Source organism: Strix aluco, chromosome Z, assembly GCF_031877795.1.
Source record: "Strix aluco isolate bStrAlu1 chromosome Z, bStrAlu1.hap1, whole genome shotgun sequence".
NCBI classification, from domain to species: Eukaryota; Metazoa; Chordata; class Aves; order Strigiformes; family Strigidae; genus Strix; species Strix aluco.
The window spans coordinates 95399555-95418463 of NC_133971.1; the positions used below are offsets into that span (position 1 = coordinate 95399555).

Below are 18909 nucleotides of genomic sequence, written 5' to 3' on the forward strand. Positions count from 1 at the left end.
TGCTTTGACTCTTTCTCTCCTTTCTTTTTCTTTCCTTTTTTTTCTTTCTTATAGATTTATAAGAGGCCCTATTGCTTATTATCCTTTTCCAAGTTTAAATTGTTTTCTACTGCAACTAAAACATTTTAACGAGTTGTTTGGTGTCATTTCACCTTCATTTAACCCGAGGGGATCACAGAACCCTTGTGACTCTCTGGGCTCCCAGTCCAGGTGGTGACGAAGCCGCATCTGCCTCAAAAGATACGCGATGTGAAAGACGATGCCTCCTCACGCACCAAAAGGTCTCCTGCAGCCCTGACACCCATCCCTGACACTCATCTCTTTGGAGAGATCCCTGCTCTGTCCTGAGGGGTCCCCGGAGGGACACGCAGCCCCGGTGGCATTTGCTCCACTGCCCAGCGTATGCTTTTTCCTAGAAGGCGCTGACGTGTTCTGCACCGCAGCCTTCCTCGAGCTGGCCTTCAGACTCCAGCTCCAGCCAGATCACGAAGGAAGAAGAAGGGAGAGTTGAGCATTTTGAGAAATAATTCCATATATAGAGTCTCTGATTTTGCTTCAGTTTGTATTACAGAAGCTGCTTCAGATTTAAAGATTATCTTAATTTCTCTTTAAATGTCTCCGGTGGATCTCTGTGGTCTGCTCCTGCAAACAGAGTATGTGCACCCGCAGGGAGTCTGCAGCTATATATGAAACCCACACCACTTCCAAGCACAAAATACACTCTAAATATTGTACTTAACACGTACAAGATGACAGTGATTGCCCCATTTAGACCATATTTGAGTTCCTCCAAGGACTAAATGTGATGTAAATAAAATCCAGATAACCACAGAGGGGAGATCTGGGTGAGTCGTGGTTGCAAACAGTTCCCCGGTCAGCAACTGCCAGTGTCTCCAGGGAGGAATTACGAACAGAAGACGGAGGAAACTGTTTAGATCCTCCTTCATTTAAGGCTCCTGACCTAAACTGCTGATCTCACATTAAATATAAGTATTTCATAAGGGCTTACTTCACAAAGCAATCCTCGATGAGGACCGGGGAAGAGAGAGGAGGAGGAATCCCTGTGAATGACGAAGGGAACCGACTCACCTTTTAAGGACCTGTAGCAACTAAATAACATGCACGAGTTGCAGATTGTATTTATTACCAAAAAAGTTCAACCTAAACCAGCACATGAATGGGAGAAAATCAGAACTGAGCGTTGTAGCGTGCATACAGCAGGCAGGTTTAATGCTCTGGGAGGAAAACTCTGCTTGCAGGGGGAGATGCCCTCACTCCTGTGCCGATCGGTGGCAGAAGGTTGGGGGCACCCTAATCACACCCTTTTTTCTGGGTGTATTTGGTGGCGGAGGGGTAGAGAGCTCTGCACTGAGACCTCAGAGTAGGGACAGAAAACTTCCACGAAGCAAATTCCACGACATTAATGAAAGACAATGACATTAACAAAAGACAATGGAGAAATGGACTAAATAATATTAACACAAAGAACTTGATGAAAGACGAAGAACAAGATGAAGAACTTGATGAAGGACAAAGAACAAGACGAAGAACTTGATGAAGGACAAAGAACAAGACGAAGAACTTGATGAAGGACAAAGAACAAGATGAAGAACTTGACGAAAGATGAAGGAGAAATTGACTAAATAATATTAACATGAAGAACTTGATGAAAGACAAAGAACAAGATGAAGAACTTGACGAAAGATTAAGAAGAAATTGAATATTATTAACATGAAGAACTTGACAAAAGACGAAGAGCAAGATGAAGAACAAGATGAAAGACAAAGGAGAAATTGACTAAATGTTAACACGAAGAACTTGACGAAAGACAAAGAAGAAGACGAAGAACTTGACGAAAGACGAAGAACAAGACGAAGAACTTGACGAAAGATGAAGAACAAGATAAATTTTTAATTCTTACAAGATGCGAAGGGAACTGCAACTTGTGCAACAGGATTTCCAAATTGCTGGTGGCACCCAAGAGACGTGCTCTGCCTGGTACAACATGCTCCTGGAGCTGCCTTAATGCTCCAAGATGACATTTTGTCCCTCTTAATACCAGGGGGTTGTGGCAGCTGCACCAGAGAGCGTGGCCAAGCAGTAGGTGACAGCAACGGAAACAATAATTTCCTTTTCCCACCCCGCCACAAATCAAGGAGCTGCTGAGCCCGGGGCTCAGGCAGCTGCTCTGCAGATGAGAAGAGCAAATCTTTAGATCCAAGCAGTGCTTTGGGTGCTCAAATAGTGGTTTTGAACTGGTTGTGAGTTTGATTGTTAATGTGCAGGCTGGAGGTCCGAGCCCTGAGATTTCAGTGCCTCAGACACGAATGGCTCCTTCCTAAAGGAACCGAACCATTTAGTTTATTTTGACACCTGCTTCTAGATGAAAAAGTGCATTTAGGATTTTACACAACTGAAGCTTCTATTGTTCGTCAAATTACTCTTAAGAGTACCAAGCTAAACTACACTAAGACGACCAAAACATTAGCCAAAATTATTAATAATCTACTTTTTTAATGGGAATGATGAAAGTTGTTAATGAGGAACTCAAATTCAGCTGGCAACGGCGAGGCAGTGTAGGGGTGAGTGTGCCCGCCCCCACCCTGCCCAGCTGAGGTCTGGGGGGGCACAAGTTTGCCCGCAGCAGCCGTGAGGCAGAACGAGGGACCCGAAAAGTCTTTTCCCATCCCCTCTCCTGTGACGTCAGACTGCTCCAGTTAGCATGGCGAGCAGAACAGATCACTAATTTTCAAGCCCAGAGGCAAATACCTTTAACCCAGTTTTGTCTAGGATTATTTCTCCCTCCCAGGAAAAAAGATGAGCCCCAAAAATTTGTTGTTTCATGACTTTTTGCAACCCGTAGAGGAGCAAACTGTAAGTCTCTCCTTCCTTCCCCAAATACAGCAGCAGTTTTCAGGCAGCCCCTCAAGCCTGAGCCCCTCCCATCGCAGGTAACGACCCCAACACTAAGCTACAGCACATCACGTGTCCTCTCCCGCCCCCAAATTTGCAATTATTTCCTCAAAAGTGGAATGGCCTTCGTTAGGAGCCTAAGGAATATCCCTGTACGATGCAGGGCATGAGGGCTAGCACATACCGAGGGGTGGGGAGGTGTTGAAATGTGGAATCCTAAATCTTGGCTAACCTGTAACCACCACCATCCCCATCACCAGTTAACCAGTTAAGCCTCTGTTCACAAAATAAGAGCAGTAGTTGTCCCGGACCAGGGTTTGGAGTTAAAGGCCAGTGATGTCCTTCCCTCGCTATGGTCTTGCTGTTTTCCAGATTGAAAAATACTATTAAAACCAGAAAATCATTCCATTCGAAGCTGCTCTGAGGACCACTGAGCCAGCACTACAGTGGAGTAAATATCCAGCTTTTTAGTACCAAAATACACTTACTGCCAACAGAAAGGCTTCCATCAGAACGACAATTTTGACAGAAAGGGGATGAAAGCATTAGTAGAAAGTCTTTTGCCAAATTTGAGTCCAAACTTTGGAAACTTCTTGGGTTGTAACACAAAGTTTTTTAGTTTTGACAGAGAACATCTCTTCATTAAAAAATGAGAGGCATTTTCTTCCCCCGAGGCTTTTCAGCTGCCTTCAGTAATAGTAGCTACTCACTAAAAAAAAAAAAAAAAAGTGATGAGGCATCATTGAGAAATAAATCAACAACACGTTAAATAGTGTCACAGTACAGTCCGGACACGCGCTACCAGGGGTTTTGTATCCAGGACCTGGACAACCCCCCGGCCCCAAGGGCATGAAGTGTTAATATTGGTGTCATAAAAAGCAAAAAAACTACAAGGCACAGTTAGACAGTTACTATTAATTTTTCTTCTGTAAGAAGCTGTATCTGCTTTTTGCTCTTATATGGAATATTAGAATCGGAAAGAGCGTTTTAAAGCCATTTCTGTGCTGATTTTACTGCACTTTATAGTCGTGTGAAGAGTAACGTCCTGGCATTTTCATCCCTAAAATAAGACTGGGTTGTACAGCTACGCAGAAGTCATCCACACCCCCGTTTGTGAACTCTTTGATCAGTAATTACACAACTCTGGAATTAGAACAAGCAGAAATTCTTCTTAAATTGAACCGATTATCGACGGTGATGTGTTTTCACTCAAGTTCTACTTTCTGAGTTTTATCCATCAAACCTTAACGTGTGTTCTGAAGAGTCAGTAAGCAGCGCAGCACACACACATTCCCAAAAAGCAATCTGCACGAAACCCACCAAATCAGGATAATCTGGTAACAGGCTCTGTTCTCTTCTTGAGGAGAGGGTTTGATCACTCCCTAATCTCTGACCAGGCTGGAAAAGATCAAAACCGTTAATCTCTTTTATTCAATTATATCCTGAAGGAAGCTACTTCAGAAAAATGACAATTTATCTGGATTCCCAGCCCAGGAAATCCTGCAGCAAGACCACCCATCTCTCCACTTTGCCTCTTGTGTAGACACAAGACTCCAGAGGCGATGGAAAAGCTCCCCCCCCCGCCCTCTACTCATGGAGAAGCAGACGTTACTCTGACCTTGGAACTACTCTGACCTCCCAGGCAATTTCGACTTTAAGTCACCAGGGAAGTTAAGCAAAAGTTTTTTGATTATTTCTGAGTTTTCTGATTAACCCACCTCACTTCACAGAAGCCTCTGCCGTGCCGTAGGCTGTCCCTGCTCTGTCTAGGGAGGCAGAAAGAAGCCGGAGTTGGTGCCTGCTGCATTCTGCTCTGAAGACACTTTCCTCACAGTCTCCCTCTGACCTCAAAGCAGAACTCTGTAAAGTCGTGCTGGCTACTTATTTTTAGCAATCTTCTTTCTCAGAGGAAATAGGCAATTGCACTTCACCTCGGCCGAAACATCCCCAACAGCTCCGAGTTCTGAGAGATTTCCTGAGGCAGCGCTCGGGGCAAAGACAGCGCTTGGATTTACGCCTTTCCTGTGGAACACTGAAATAAGAGCAGTGACACGCTTTGCTTACTCTATCCACACCACAACGAGTTTTCAACTGCTTGGAATATAATCATTTATTTATCTTTACAGTGATGACGGAGAATGTACAGGTGTTCTCACCCATAGGTATAAAAATCTGTTTATATACAGAGTCACAATAATCTTTAATTGGGAAATCATTCTGTTCTTGTGATCCATTCTTACTAAAAACCACAGGAAAAACAAATATTTAGTACAGGCAATATAATTCCAGTAGGTTTGCAACCTGGCATCAAAAGCTCAGCTTTAGATTAAGGGTAACGTTCGATACTTAAAAAAGGACTTTAAGTCATAGGACACAAAATAAAGTTGCTTTTCAAATAAGATATATACATCAAAAATAGGAGTCTAAAAAAGGCATTGGTTTTAATGCTATTAGAAAGCTATATAAATGTGCATGGGTCCGTTTCTTCTTATAACGAAAGACCGAAGGAGAAAGTGCCTCTGTCTTTTAGGAAGTTCCTCCTGGGATAAGTCAGTTAGAAGTACCTGGAAGAGAGAAAGAAATAACCCCCGTTGGCAAAGAAAAGGCTGCTGGTCGCATCAATTCGAGGGCTTTGCTGGAGCGGTTACAGCTGTGGTTCAGTTCCACATGAAGAGAAAACTATAAATAATTCCAAAGTGGGCAACAAAAAATTAATATGTCAGAAGATCCTCAGTTGGGAAGAGTCCCACAGATGCCTCGTTACTTTTTCATTCCCCACACACGCTCCTGGCACGTTACCCAGGCTCTTGCAGTGCTTCACGACGGCCCTAATTTTCTGAATTCTTGTTTTTTAAAGACAGCATCATGTGTGCATGAAAAGTTTCTTAATATAAAAAGATCATACTCAAATGTTAGTCCGTATAAACGGTAAAAAACCTTGCACCTCTCAAGCTATTTTACATTAACTAATCCACCTACTCAAAAATCTTCTTGAAGTCTAATTAAAGCCACTAGAGCAAAAAAAAAAAGTGGTTTTATAGAACATGTAAATGTGTTGGCTACGTACAGGTTAATAGCTCACGAGGCCACGAAGTTGAGGAAACTCAAGGTCTACTCACCCAACTGATTTCTGCAGAGACCACAGTACCAGTGCAACAATAACCACTTCCAAGGACTCTGTTACAAAATAATTCTTTTATGCTAAATTCAAAAATTCAAAATGACAATTGGATTCTAAAACAGCAAAGGTTTGAAACGTCACATCTTCAAACAATGTTCTTTATTGACTGCCTTTAAAGTTATCCATAATTAGACTTTTATAGGAGAAATACTTAAGGATTGAGAGTTTAATAGTAAATAGCTGTAACTTAAAGTAATTAAGATTCCAGAAGCCTGGAAAACATCAAGATTACTGGTCTGTTAAGTGAGCAGTAACCAACACTGGCAAATAGCTCTTGTCCACAACTTAAAGCTCAAATTACCCTTTATGTTGCCCTGACACTCAGTAATAAGAAACATGAGTGTTCAGGGGCAGGCGGGTACATTATAAATACATTTTGCTTCTAATTGTAAGAATTTACTCAAGCAACACGCCCTTGTACCTGAAGCAGTTAACCTAGTGCACAGTCCAGATGCTGAGTGTCAAAATAATTATTTTGAATATATATATTCAATATATATTCAATAATATATATATTCTTCATCTAGCAGGGAGCTAAACCGCCGTGGAATTACCACTCTGCACTGCGGGTTGAACACCAGCTGGAACACTCAGCAGCCTTGATAAAGCAGGTCACAGCCTGGAAACTTCCATCCTATATCTGCAAGTTACCTGAACGTAGTATCCATGGTTTTATAAAAGTTAACTCCTTTGTACCTGTCAAATAGGGAATATATATATTCTTTCCCCTTGTGGGTATTAACTCCAGAACAAAAAAAAATGAAATTAATTCCTTTAAAATTACACAACCACCTCCAGACAGAATTCTTAGTTGTTAAAACTTCAGCTAACTCTGTATGAAAAGGTCAGATCTCAAAGCTCTGCACTTTCATAAATGAGCGCTACGTGCTCAGTGGAAACAAGAGACTGAATTACCTTTCTTCTGCAGATGGTTAAAAAAAAAAAAAAAAAAAGGATTTTTGAAGGAAGTCTTTGGCAAATCCACAGAGCAGTACTGTAAACAGGTATAAAGATACAAGAGGATGCCTTGGAAAATTAATTTGTAGAGGTGTTACCCATTTAAAAATAAATAGAAAAGTTTCAGGAACTTGTTACGTGGTTTTACTAAATTCAATTTTGAAGAACAGAAAAAGGATGGTTATTCTGATTGCTTTACCCCGGTTTCACACCAAGTGCCAGAAAACAGACCTGCAACAGTTTCCAGAGACTGAGTCTTTGCTGTAAAGGATGGAAACCACTGCTGGTGACCTGCGTAGCACTTCATGTGAGGATTTTCCTGTCGATATATGCAAAACCACCCTCATTTTCTGCTGCTATAGGGCACGCCAGCTAACACACGTGCAGAGAGAAAGCAGGACTGCTTGTGTGTGATGCACTACAGCCCACCGAGCGACTGCCGCGTGCCTGCCGGCAACGGGGACGGGGAAATCTCACCCAGGAGCTGGGACTCACCTGATTTCTTTTTTACGCTTCATCTCCATTATCCATTTCTACATCTATATCTTTTGTTGTATCAGCCGCCCGTGACAAAATGTCTGCCATTAGTGCTTCCTCCAGTTTTTTACGCACTTGTTGCACCCGCTCTTCTTGTTTTCTGAAGGGAGAGAAGGGAACAAGGGGCAGAAACGTCAGTCCTTCAAGTATACTGCTAGGCTGCGGGCGTAATACTTGCATAAAAAAATGACTCAGGACTGGTTTCTCCACTCTTATTTTAACTGAGAACAGAACACAATAGAATAGTTCCAGTTGGAAGGGACCTACAGAGATCATCTGGTCCAACTCCTGACCCCTCCAGGGCTGCCCAAAAGTTAAACCCTGTTGTTAAGGGCATTGTCCAAACGCCTCTTAAACATAGAATCACAGAATCATTCAGGTTGGAAAAGACCCTTGGGATCATCGAGTCCAACCCTCAGCCCGACTCTACAAAGTTCTCCCCTACACCACATCCCCCAACAGCTCATCCAAACGACCCTTAAACACACCCAGGGATGGGGACTCCACCCCCTCCCTGGGCAGCCTATTCCACTCTCTGACCACTCTTGCTGGGAAACATTTTTTCCTCATGCCCAGTCTGAACCTCCCCTGTTGCAGTTTAAAGCCGTTCCCTCTTGTTCTGTCACTAATCACCTGTGAGAAGAGACCAGCACCAACCTCTCTACAATGTCCTTTCAGGGAGCTGTAGAGAGTGATGAGGTCTCCCCTCAGCCTTCTCCTCCTCACACTAAACAGTCCCAGCACCTTCAATCTCTCCTCACAGGATTTATTCTCCAGGCCCTTCCCCAGCTCGTTGCCCTCCTCTGCACTCGCTCCAGCCCCTCGAGATCTCTCTCGTATTGAGGTGCCCAAAACTGGACACAACACTCCAGGTGTGGCCTCACCAGTGCAGAGCACAGGGGGACTATCACCTCCCTGCTTCTGCTGGTCACACTATTTCTAATCCAAGCCAGGATGCCGTTGGCTTTCTTGGCCACCGACAGGCCTGGGGCAGCGACCGCTTTTCTAAACCCTTACTGACTAGTTCTGTTACCTCCGCACGCACACGGGCACACAGGTACTAGAACTAAGAGCACCCTGAGCCACAAACCCCGCTGGCTTGGCGTGCATGGTTTAATTTCTCTCATCTAGAGACAGGAGGCTTGAATGTGAGATAGAATCTTCCACTCTCAGCTTAGATACTTGAAAAGACCAAGCTGAAAGTTAACGGAGCAGTTTCCCACTGGACTATCTTTGTCAGACTGGCTTTTTGCTTTTTTTGGCAGAGGTATTTTGGGGTAGATCACTGAAAAAATCACAGCAGATTCCCACCACGAGCATTGTAAAGGAGATCTGAGGCAGCTTCCCTCTCTCCAAGCGTGAGGGTGTGTACCCCAGGAGCACCTTCCCAGGATGGTGGGGCACTGAGGAGGTTTCTAAGTGCTCAGTGAACCAACTCCAAGTCCCACACGCTGCGTGTGTGGGGGAAGAACCTCAACGAGCTTCACTCTTTCCATTTATTTATTTAAATACTCCTACCCCTCTATTCAGTCTTATCCACCAGTCAGTGATGTATTTAAGATGGCAGCAACTTCTGCTGAAACAAAGGTTTGTTTTCCTGGGGGAAGTTAACTCAAAATATGACCTTGATATCAATATAAATTTGAGATGTTTTGAGTCAATGTTTAGTCGGAAGGTAATATTTAGCTTTCAAATGTTACCAGAACACAAAAAGTCCTCTTTTGAAGTTTACCTAAAGGAATACAAATTTCACATCACGCCCAGAGGTCTCGCACATGAAAATCCATGAACTGTCAAACCAATGTTTTCCAAAAAAAGAAAATCTTTAAACAAAATATCTGCCTAAAAATGGCCAGAACTCATCAGAAGCAGGCAGAGGAATTCATTCCTTCGTGCAACAAACTCCCTGGGGCTATTTAAGATGGCAGGACAGATACAAAGAACGTGGAATCTTAGAAGAGCAGGAGTGATATCCAACACCCTCCACAGAAGGCAGAGGCCTCTGAGGAACACCAGCTTCTAAGGCTATTCAGTTCTACGGCCGCAACCACTAGCTAAAGGAAGGGAAAAAAAAAAAAAGAACAAGCTAGCAGAACTTGTTTTCTATCTTCCAGCTGTTTTCTATCCTTGTTTTCTATCTTCAATATACAGCTTACTGTCCCAAAGATCATTCTAGAATGATCTTTCAAAGCCCTGGGGCAGAGAACGGAACAAAACCAAAGATGCCTTATCTTTCGCAGGACCTGTGACAAAGGAGAAATAAAAGTTAGAGTAGCAAATTCACTATTTGTTAATTGAATGAAGACGATGCCGAGAGCACACATAAGCTGAAACATAGGTTTTTAAAAATTAAGTAATAAAAAGTTGCTACCGTCTCACTGTTGGAATACATTGTGAACTGGCCAAAGCCTGTGGAAAATAAATAATTGAAGTATATTTTATTTTTCCCCTCTTTGGCATTAGAATTCTAAGACAGTAGGATCTTTCCACAATCCACAGCCTACACGCTCCATCGCAACAGGCTTCGGACCACAGTCAACAGCCATTTACACCAGGAGATCCCTTCCCTGGATTCCTGGTGGTTCCTTACTCAGGGCTAATTTAGGCTATGATGATAAATACGAACACTTAATGAGAGCACTTTTTAAAAAGGGCCTGTATGACCAAATCAGAGAGAAGAAAGCTGCTGGAATATCTTTATAAAGCTCCCCTTTTGTGTGCAAAGAAAATTGCAATGAACTGAAACACAGTAAGAACGTTTCCCTACTCTTACAAAGAATGGAATGGAAATGTTCCTTCAACATGGTTCTGGTCACTGGGCATTTTAAGTGTATCTCCTGGAAAAGCCCTGAAGTATCACATATCCATTGAAGATATGGGAATTCATCTACCCCCACCCTTTGTCCAAAAAGTCACAGGGCATTTAGTCAGCCTTGCCCACTCAGTAACCTGAACAAAGCCACAGCTGAGCTGGGAGAGAACGGAGGCCCCTTCCAGGCTCTGAATGTTTCATAATGTCAGTGTGGATCAGAAAATGCGCTTGTCAGAAAGCACATGAGAAGTTAGTCTGGAACAACCTTTCTTGGTGCTACAAGGTCCTTTCCTGCTCTTCTCTTCAGTGGGTTTGTTGTCCAGACATGGAATCTAACCTAAAGGCCAGCAAGTATCTTATATATCAACTTTGAGGAGTTGGGCACAAAACAATCATAAGCTTTACCACTTCATTAGGCTCCTTTATTTGAGATCTTCTTTTAAATGTACGGAACTATGTTGAGGAAGTTTTGAAAAACATATACCGAAACATAAGCTCAGCCTGGCCTAGATTACAGAACCATCATCCTGATTTGTAACAAGCCTCCTCCTACCATCTTGGACACACGACTGCAGTATTTAACTGTCACAACACCCACAAGTGACAGCTATTTTTCTGTATCTCGGACTAACTCCTAAGGGCCCAGGTTCCCTCTTTACAGCACAGGTGGCCTTCTCCAGAGGTTACTCCCAGGTCTTGCTTCCCAAACTCACGCAAAGACGCAGCTTTCCTCAGTTATCTCATTTCCAAATTTTCAGCCAGCTAGTTGATCAACCAGGGAGCAACAACCACAAAGTAATTCACGGCAGTCCCAGTCCTGAAGAGCCTGGTCTTCTAGAAGAGTTTTTAAAGATTAAAAAAATAGCTCTTTTTATACAAGTAGCATGACTTCTACCAAGAGTGAATGTTTAAGAGCCAACAGCAAGAACACACTACTAATAAAAAGTGCTCATCCTTAACACTGAGTAAAACTCTAGGACTTAGAGCATCTCCATTCAATTTGATTAATTTGACTTCTTAACGCAGTTTTTCACAGCAGTATTAAGTAAAACTGTCTTAGCCCAGTAAGTCGAGAGTGTTAGCAGCACTGCCCACAAGTGCCCACTCCTTGTTACCGGCCCTCAGCCCTTCAGCTCCGCAGCACCATCCTGGCCACGGAGCTCCCACACGACAGCAGCCCACTGGCCACGGGCTCTTTGTGGCCTTCCTCCCAGCAAGACACAACCCTCCTCCTTTAGTTTAAGTGCTCTTGCCTTCAAAAGGAAGCTAAAATTAAAGACATGTTACTCCTAACACAGAAATCCACAGGCCCCTAACTCCAATTCTGAGCTTATTTTCAGTGGAGAACTGTTTTATACAACAGGATTGGGTACAGTCTGTGCTCAGGTGATTTCCTTAGTGCTTAGGATGATTTTATTTGTCCTTACTACTGGCACTCTTCTCAGGCCACACAACTAAGGGATGTGTCCATGCTCTAAAGAAGTGTGATCCCACACCGCTGTATGCAAACAAACCATGATATTGTGCCAACCTCCCCCCTGATTTCTCCATTTTTCTATATTGCTAAACCTATGGATTTGATTTAGTTCCTTATGTTTAGTTCCTAAACAAGAGATAAAAATTTGTAAGTTTTGTTTTCTTGTCAAATATTGAAATAAACATATTCCATCAAAACACGTTCCCATTTGAAACCTGGCAGGACTGTATTCTGATTGAAGAAATGCTGCACCAAAATGCTCATTTATATCATTTAAATGCTCAGATCTAGCTGAAACTGTAATGGTATAAACTGCCCATCTCCCTTCAACTACACCAATCATAAATTAAAACTAATTCACTATGTCCCATTAAGAATAGGAAGTTTATATATAAAGTTCCATTTGATTTAGTTCCTTATGTGCTGGTGCTCTGTCATCAAAATAAAAAATTGCATATAGCTCTACTAATAGCATTTAGCTGCTGCAGAAACACAGAGGTACCTTTACACGTAGGATGGGTGTCAGATTAGACAGGAAAAAATCCACAGAACCGACCTGTTCCTTGTCTGGACACCAGTTCCACCTCCCCATGTCAGGAGGGAGGTAACACCCCTTTTCCCCTGCTCTTCCAGCACATTCAAATATAGCATTTTTTGGAGACACTCTAATCAAAAATCATTACCAGAAGTGCTTATAGTAACATTTACTCTGTTTTTATGAAAAACATACTCTAGAGCTCCTCAGCAGCAGGGATTCCAGAAGTCTTCCACTACCCAGATCTGAGATGCACTGCTTGAAAGGAGAATTAATTACTAGTGTGTTGATTCTATTTGCTGTATTATATTAAACTTGGGTTTAGGGGCATCTGCTAATTCCCCCCCACACATACATCTCTCCAACAGATCACTTCCAAGAGATCTTTCCCACCTCCTCCTCCCTCAGCAGAAATTATCCACTGTTGAGACAACATACTCTAAATGGTACTGAGAAATTCTCAGGTGCCTCGTTACTGCACTTCCCTGACATATCTCTATTAAACTCATCTTTAGATCTGGGGTCAGAATGTTTCTCTCGTAGCCAAGATTGATAAGGATTATTTAGGGTTTTGCCTCCCTGCAACACACATCACTTTACCTCACAATATTCTTATTCCTGAGGAGAGCTCAGACTGTGGAAACATTCTCAATCTCTCTTTTTCTTCCTTTGGCACATTACAAGTTCTTGTGGCTTTGGTCTGAAAGTGAGGTTTGTATAGGATACGGAGGAATATTGTGAGGGACTAAGCTACAGCTGACTAGCTTGGATCAAGATTCATATTAAGATTCAGACATTCTTAAACCCATGCCTGACACTTACAGAGCATTAAACTTGAATTACTCCCCATTCCTGTCTTAAGGTAAATAAAGCTTAGTTTTTGGACAGCTTAACAGGTAGTTTTCTTACCCACTACTGTGCACAGCATGACACAGCCAGGCATAGTACATTAATTGTTTAGATTTGGTAAATTTAACAGGTTGTGGCTACCCCTATGAAAAAGCAGAGGTCCAACCGCCATGCTACTGGAAAAGGGCGACTGCCAAGACAGCTGAGAAAGCTCAGGAACAAAACCTGCTGGGTGATGGTAATTGCTCAGCACAGAACCTAGACTGAGCAAGAGAAAGAGCTGTTGAAAACTGAAAGGTGGGATTTTTAGAAATGACTTGGATGCTTTAGGAGAAGAAATCCCCTCGAAACTATAAGCTTTAGAAAATCCCACTAAAGAGAGAGAGAGATTTGAAAAGAATGACAGACTGGACTATGAAGCAGAACAGAGCTGCGAGTCAAAAATGAATTTTATAATATATTGCAAAACTTCATCCACCTAAGCACAACTAGAAAAAACCAATCCACTTACTTGTTATTTTCAGAAGATACAATTCCCCAGTTCATCCCAAAAGAGAGAAACTGATTAAAGCATTTATCTAGCAGAGACACAAAGGTTGCCAGCCTTAGAGGAAATGGAGGCACCTCAACAGTGCAGTTGCAAAGAAAATAACTAGATGCTGGTCAGGAAAGAGAAAGCTGCAAAGCAGCAGTCTCAAGATAAATGATCTCCCAGACTCAGCACAGGAGGAGACAGTTCCCAGGGAATTCTAAAAGCCTGCCTCAGGAGGCTAAGATTTGGATGTGGAGACCACCAGGAACCACACCATACTCATTTTGCACACTTACCTTTCACAGGACTAGCATTAAGAAGCCCAGAATTATTCAGAAGGTGGATCCCACAACTGAAAATAAAATAGGTGCGTGTCCCTAGCGACAAGGAAGCATGGTTGATTCTTAACCAAGCATTTATAAGAGGTTATTTAACGTTTTCCCAGTGAATGTGCTGAACCAAAAGAGGAAATTTTGCATTTTTCTCTGATTACAAAGAGATTTACCGTTATTACACGACCAGGAATTCTTCAAGCTAAACACAAGTCAAGCTGACAGCAATTTTATTAGATGTAAACACCTGCTGTGATCTCCCTGAAGAATTTACAGTACAAAAGAGTAGATGCTGGCACCTCACCAGCTATCCCCAGTGGCAAACTCTTCCTTACCATTACGTACATTCAGAAAGCAATTCTACCGCTTTCCTCAGCGCTAACAGGTGCTGTACTCTGATATTACTTCTCCATGCAACGTGCTTTCTGGGTGGTTTTAAAACAAAAGCCAGCTTCACACAAACAGTACGAAAAGGTAACATCTAAAAATATTTAATCCTTTTGGAGTGAGCTGCCTACAAAGTCATGAGCCAGAAGAGACACCGAACCAGCAGCATATTCATAGAAGTAGAGCTGCTCCAGGTCAGAATCCGTGTCCTTCTTGAGTTGCCAGGACTGACATCAAATCCAGAATCTCCTTTGTAAAAACAACTGCATGACCGATAAGACAAAAAAGGAATTTTGTTTCCAATAAATAATAAACCTTGTCAAACATGCTAAGAAAGTTTCTCATTCTGCCCTGTAACTTTTTGTAGGAAGGCAAAAGGAGTTTACCTTCTGAAAGCATTTCGAGTTGATGTTTAAGAAAATAAAGTAAACCCCTCAGTAAAGGACTGGGAATCATAATCATAATAATAATTATAATAATTATACCTTAACATTAGCCCTGCAGAAGCTTCAGGTAGCCATCTAGGGCTTAGAAAAAAATGTGATAGTAGCAGACTTTGGTGTCGAGTGAGTTCCACCAAGTGGCAAGATCCAAGTTTGGTCTTCAGATTTCCTGTTGAAACCTTCAATTTAACTAAAAATGTGATACTAAAGGCAGTGTTCATCCCACGTGTTGATTCACGCTAAGCAATACTATCAAACTGGATGTCAGGATTGTGTCCTGCCTCTTGCCACACTCTGGCAATTAAGCAATGCAACAAGAAATCTCCCTCTTTGCTCAGTCCTAACCTTGAAATTCAGTGCTGAAGCCCCTGTTTTTAGTACCCCAAAAAAGGATGAGTTTTTCTTTGAAAAGAAGATGAACAGTGCAGCTATTAAAAAGCAAAATCTTTGCCCCTATGTGAATAGATCGATCTCATCGTGCTCTTCATATCGTAGCCCAATCTCCCACTTTAAGAGAGTGTATTAGCCACAAAGCTATATGCTATAGGGGAATATTCTTATTTTTCTTTGTTGAAATTGCTTACTCTTTAACTGAGATCAACAAATTAACTTGACCAAACCAGAAATGGGAAGGAAGAAAGGCAATATTGATCATGACTATAGCTTAATGTTTAGGGCACTCTCTTGGGAAAGAAAATGTGGATTATGACTCATACCTTAGTAAATAATTTATAGTAGTATTTTGACCACAAAATAAAAAAACAGGGTTTTATTTTTTCAAGTTACTGAACTAATCAACAGGTACAAGAAAAATGTTCACACTTCTCTTCCCTTATCTCCAGGACTGCACTGAGCCAGGAAGGAATCTATTTTAATTCAATTTACTTTTTGTTTTACTAAAAACTTACCTAATGTCATCATCTGTGACTATGAAAGCTTTGCAGAGGGGCTGAGATGTGTTCAGCCAGACGGCTGGGTTCTTCTCAACGGCCGCAGAGAGCTGCCCTGTGATGGGTGCAGAACTGGTGTGCAAAGCACTAGCAACAGCTGATAACAGGGTATCGTCGTTGTTACCGGGGCCGACTCCTACGAGAAAGATAATTGAAGAGTTACCAACCACATTTCATGCGTAACTTCCAGTGGCAGAGCTCTTCTCAGTTTGTAAAGTTACGTAGGCTCGTGGTATAAGTGCCACTGGATACGTGATGGTCTAATCTAAACAGTTAAATGCAAGTTATTAAAAATGGCTTTGTAATAGCACAGCTCTCATTTTAAATCAGCATGCCAAAAGGCATCCCATTTCTAAAACCGGTGAGGTTTTCTGCTTACACTAACAATTAGTCTTAGGTTTATGGTTGGACTAGATGATCTTCAAGGTCTTTTCCAACCTAGATGATTCTGTGAATTACAATAGCATCAATTTTTTAATCACGATAATCCCATCATAAATTTATCAGTCACATATTGAAACAGTTTCTTTGCAGCTTCATGGTATTAATCCACACCAGCACAGTCTTTAACACTACACTGGAGATTTTTACAACACTCCAATTCCCAAGAAAACCTCCCAAGCAGTGGAACAAAGTTATTAATTTCAAATTATGACCTGAATGTATTTTAGATCAACTCTCACCAATAAAAGTGCAGTTCTGAAGCGTGGTTTATATTAACTATATAAATGACCTAAAAATAAACATTGTTTTGGAGACTGAGGTATTTTCTCAGCAAGAACATTTACAATTTCAAGTTTACTTAACCACTGCACGGTTTGGGTTGGAAAGGACCTTAAAGATCATCTAGTTCCAACCCCCAATCTGACTGTAAACTGCGAACTTGTTAAGAGCATCAAAAACTCTGTCCTTTTTAAGCACGAACAACTGTGTGGATCTGAAGCAACTGCAGTAAGTGAACACAATACCTTGAAGACCTTTAGGTAGCTCCATGGATTTTATGATTTGTTCGCTGACATCTGATGCGCTGAGGCCTTGTAGCCTCTTCTCCCAGAAAAGCTGAAAAAGAGAAAACAAGATTGCTCATTAGAAAGAATTAAAAAATAAAGAAATGAAGTAGCTACGCCACTTCAGACCTACGCTGGCTCGACGGCCCGGCCCTTTCCAACACTCTATAGATCTCTTGGCTTATCTGGAAATAGAATCAAATCTTTCTGTTTTTAGGAAGATACATGAACTAAATTCACATTCATTTTACTTTCTATTGCTCCGTCTATTAGCTGGGAACATATTTCCATTTCTCACAGAAACCAATTTCTTGACCTAAAAGATCTTTGTTTAATGATACCAATTTCCCCACTCACTCCTATCTTACTGGTCTGAAGACTGATCTTGAAGTTCTGGGCTGGAGATTAGCAACACCCATTCTTTAAATGGGCCTTTTCTATTTAGCAAGATCATGGTGAAAGGTCGTTAAAAAGTTGATTTCCATTCCACAGGAAGTTCCATTTAACAAATAATCTTAATAAGGAGGTAAGCAAGAATGTAGCTATGCCATTTTCTGTGAAAAGGGCATTCAGAAATAATTTGATTTTTCTGCAGGATATGGGGGAGGGCAAAAAAAAAAAATAATCTATTTCTTTTCAAGCCTGTAAAATTTAAGACAAAAAGACAAACAGTTATTCTCATTCCCAGGACATTCTTTGTTGCAGCTGGGTACCCAAAAGCCTCAGTTTAAGATGGGGCTTTCAACTGTCACATTCTGCTCTAAAACTGGAAGTGAAACAACTGGAGCACCCTCTTTCATCTTCTGTGGAACCTAAATTGCTAGTCACATGGCATCATAACTGATCCTTTTTCAGAAAAAAAGCCATTTTTTCAGTTACAGAGGTCGTAAAGGCAAAGGGCAACAAAGAACATCAACCTTAGCATTAAGGGTATACTACCGACTGAATATAAAACACAGTTATGCTACAAACCCCACGATACTCTCCACAACATGCCTGCACAGCTTTGTAAATCAGTAGGTTGAATGATACTTGTTCTGCCTGAGAGGTTACTACGTCATTTTATAGAGATCTATTTATTTTCTGGACAACAGGACACATTTGTAACCAAGTTTAGGTCAAAGTGGCTTAGAAAACCCACACAGGATCACCTAAGTAAGCTCTTCAACTTTTTTTTTTTTTTGCAAATTCTGACTACATTTCACACGATCTTGACACCTCCGTGATTGGACAGCTTTTTAAAAATACCTGTTGCCACTTGTGTCTCGTTTTACTAGAGCCACTTAAACTTCAAATGCTTCCTGTAAACTGATACCCTGCTCTTAACTAGTATTAATTTTCAACATTCTAACCCAGGTTTGAGCTACGCTGTTAGTTGAGTATCAAGGCACATCTTTTATCCTGTTAAATATTAAATATTTAGTACCTCCAGTCATTCACTCCTGCTGTATACCACTACTGCTAAGCCCCCACCCCAAAAAACCACTCTAGATGTCTTGTAGCAGTCCTTACAGCTCCGTGGAGGAAGTGGCAGTGCCTTAAAGCTGTCCAGAACGTTGAAGAAATCCTTTGTTACAAAGGCAAAAGCAACAGCTCGCTAGCCAAACTCTAAAAGGAGTATCAGGATTCAGGAAATGAACTCAAAGTAAAATCCTATCAATTCAGTATTTCATCACTGGGTTAGCTTCCCATCTTGATAAAGTCTCTACAAAGCTTATTCCTGTTTTCCACCGTTAAAAGAATTCACCCTTCGTTCCCCTTTCCCTCTCCATTTCATCAACTTTTAGAGATAAACGAAAGGCTCCCCAACGCCACATCCAAGCTATGTTTTTACACGCTACAGGTAAACGTAAGAACAGCCCCTGTTTATTCGGGATAAAATTATATTGGTCTACAGCAACAAATACATCACCAAATACACTTTATTATTGGGTTTTGACTCTTCGGTTCCCTACTCCTATCAACCCCGTACACATCACAGAGGGAACAAGGCATCA

The 18909-nt window shown here is 41.7% G+C and overlaps 1 protein-coding gene across 2 annotated transcripts in view; it reads right to left on the bottom strand.

The window, feature by feature from the left end:
• Positions 1-4997: 4997 nt before the first annotated feature.
• The window catches only part of LOC141918063 (methyl-CpG-binding domain protein 2), a 41277-nt gene continuing 27365 nt past the window's right edge, over positions 4998-18909 (bottom strand). The window contains exons 4-7 of one of the 2 annotated variants that reach the window (XM_074812089.1): positions 16874-16964; positions 15864-16041; positions 7547-7688; positions 4998-5477 (exon numbers count right to left, since the gene is read on the bottom strand). In XM_074812089.1, coding sequence (XP_074668190.1) covers positions 7559-7688; positions 15864-16041; positions 16874-16964 — 399 coding nt within the window. In that variant the 3' untranslated portion in view covers positions 4998-5477; positions 7547-7558. Of the gene's footprint in view, positions 5478-7546; positions 7689-14338; positions 14776-15863; positions 16042-16873; positions 16965-18909 lie in introns of those variants that run through there. The other variant, XM_074812088.1, reaches the window with a different exon arrangement.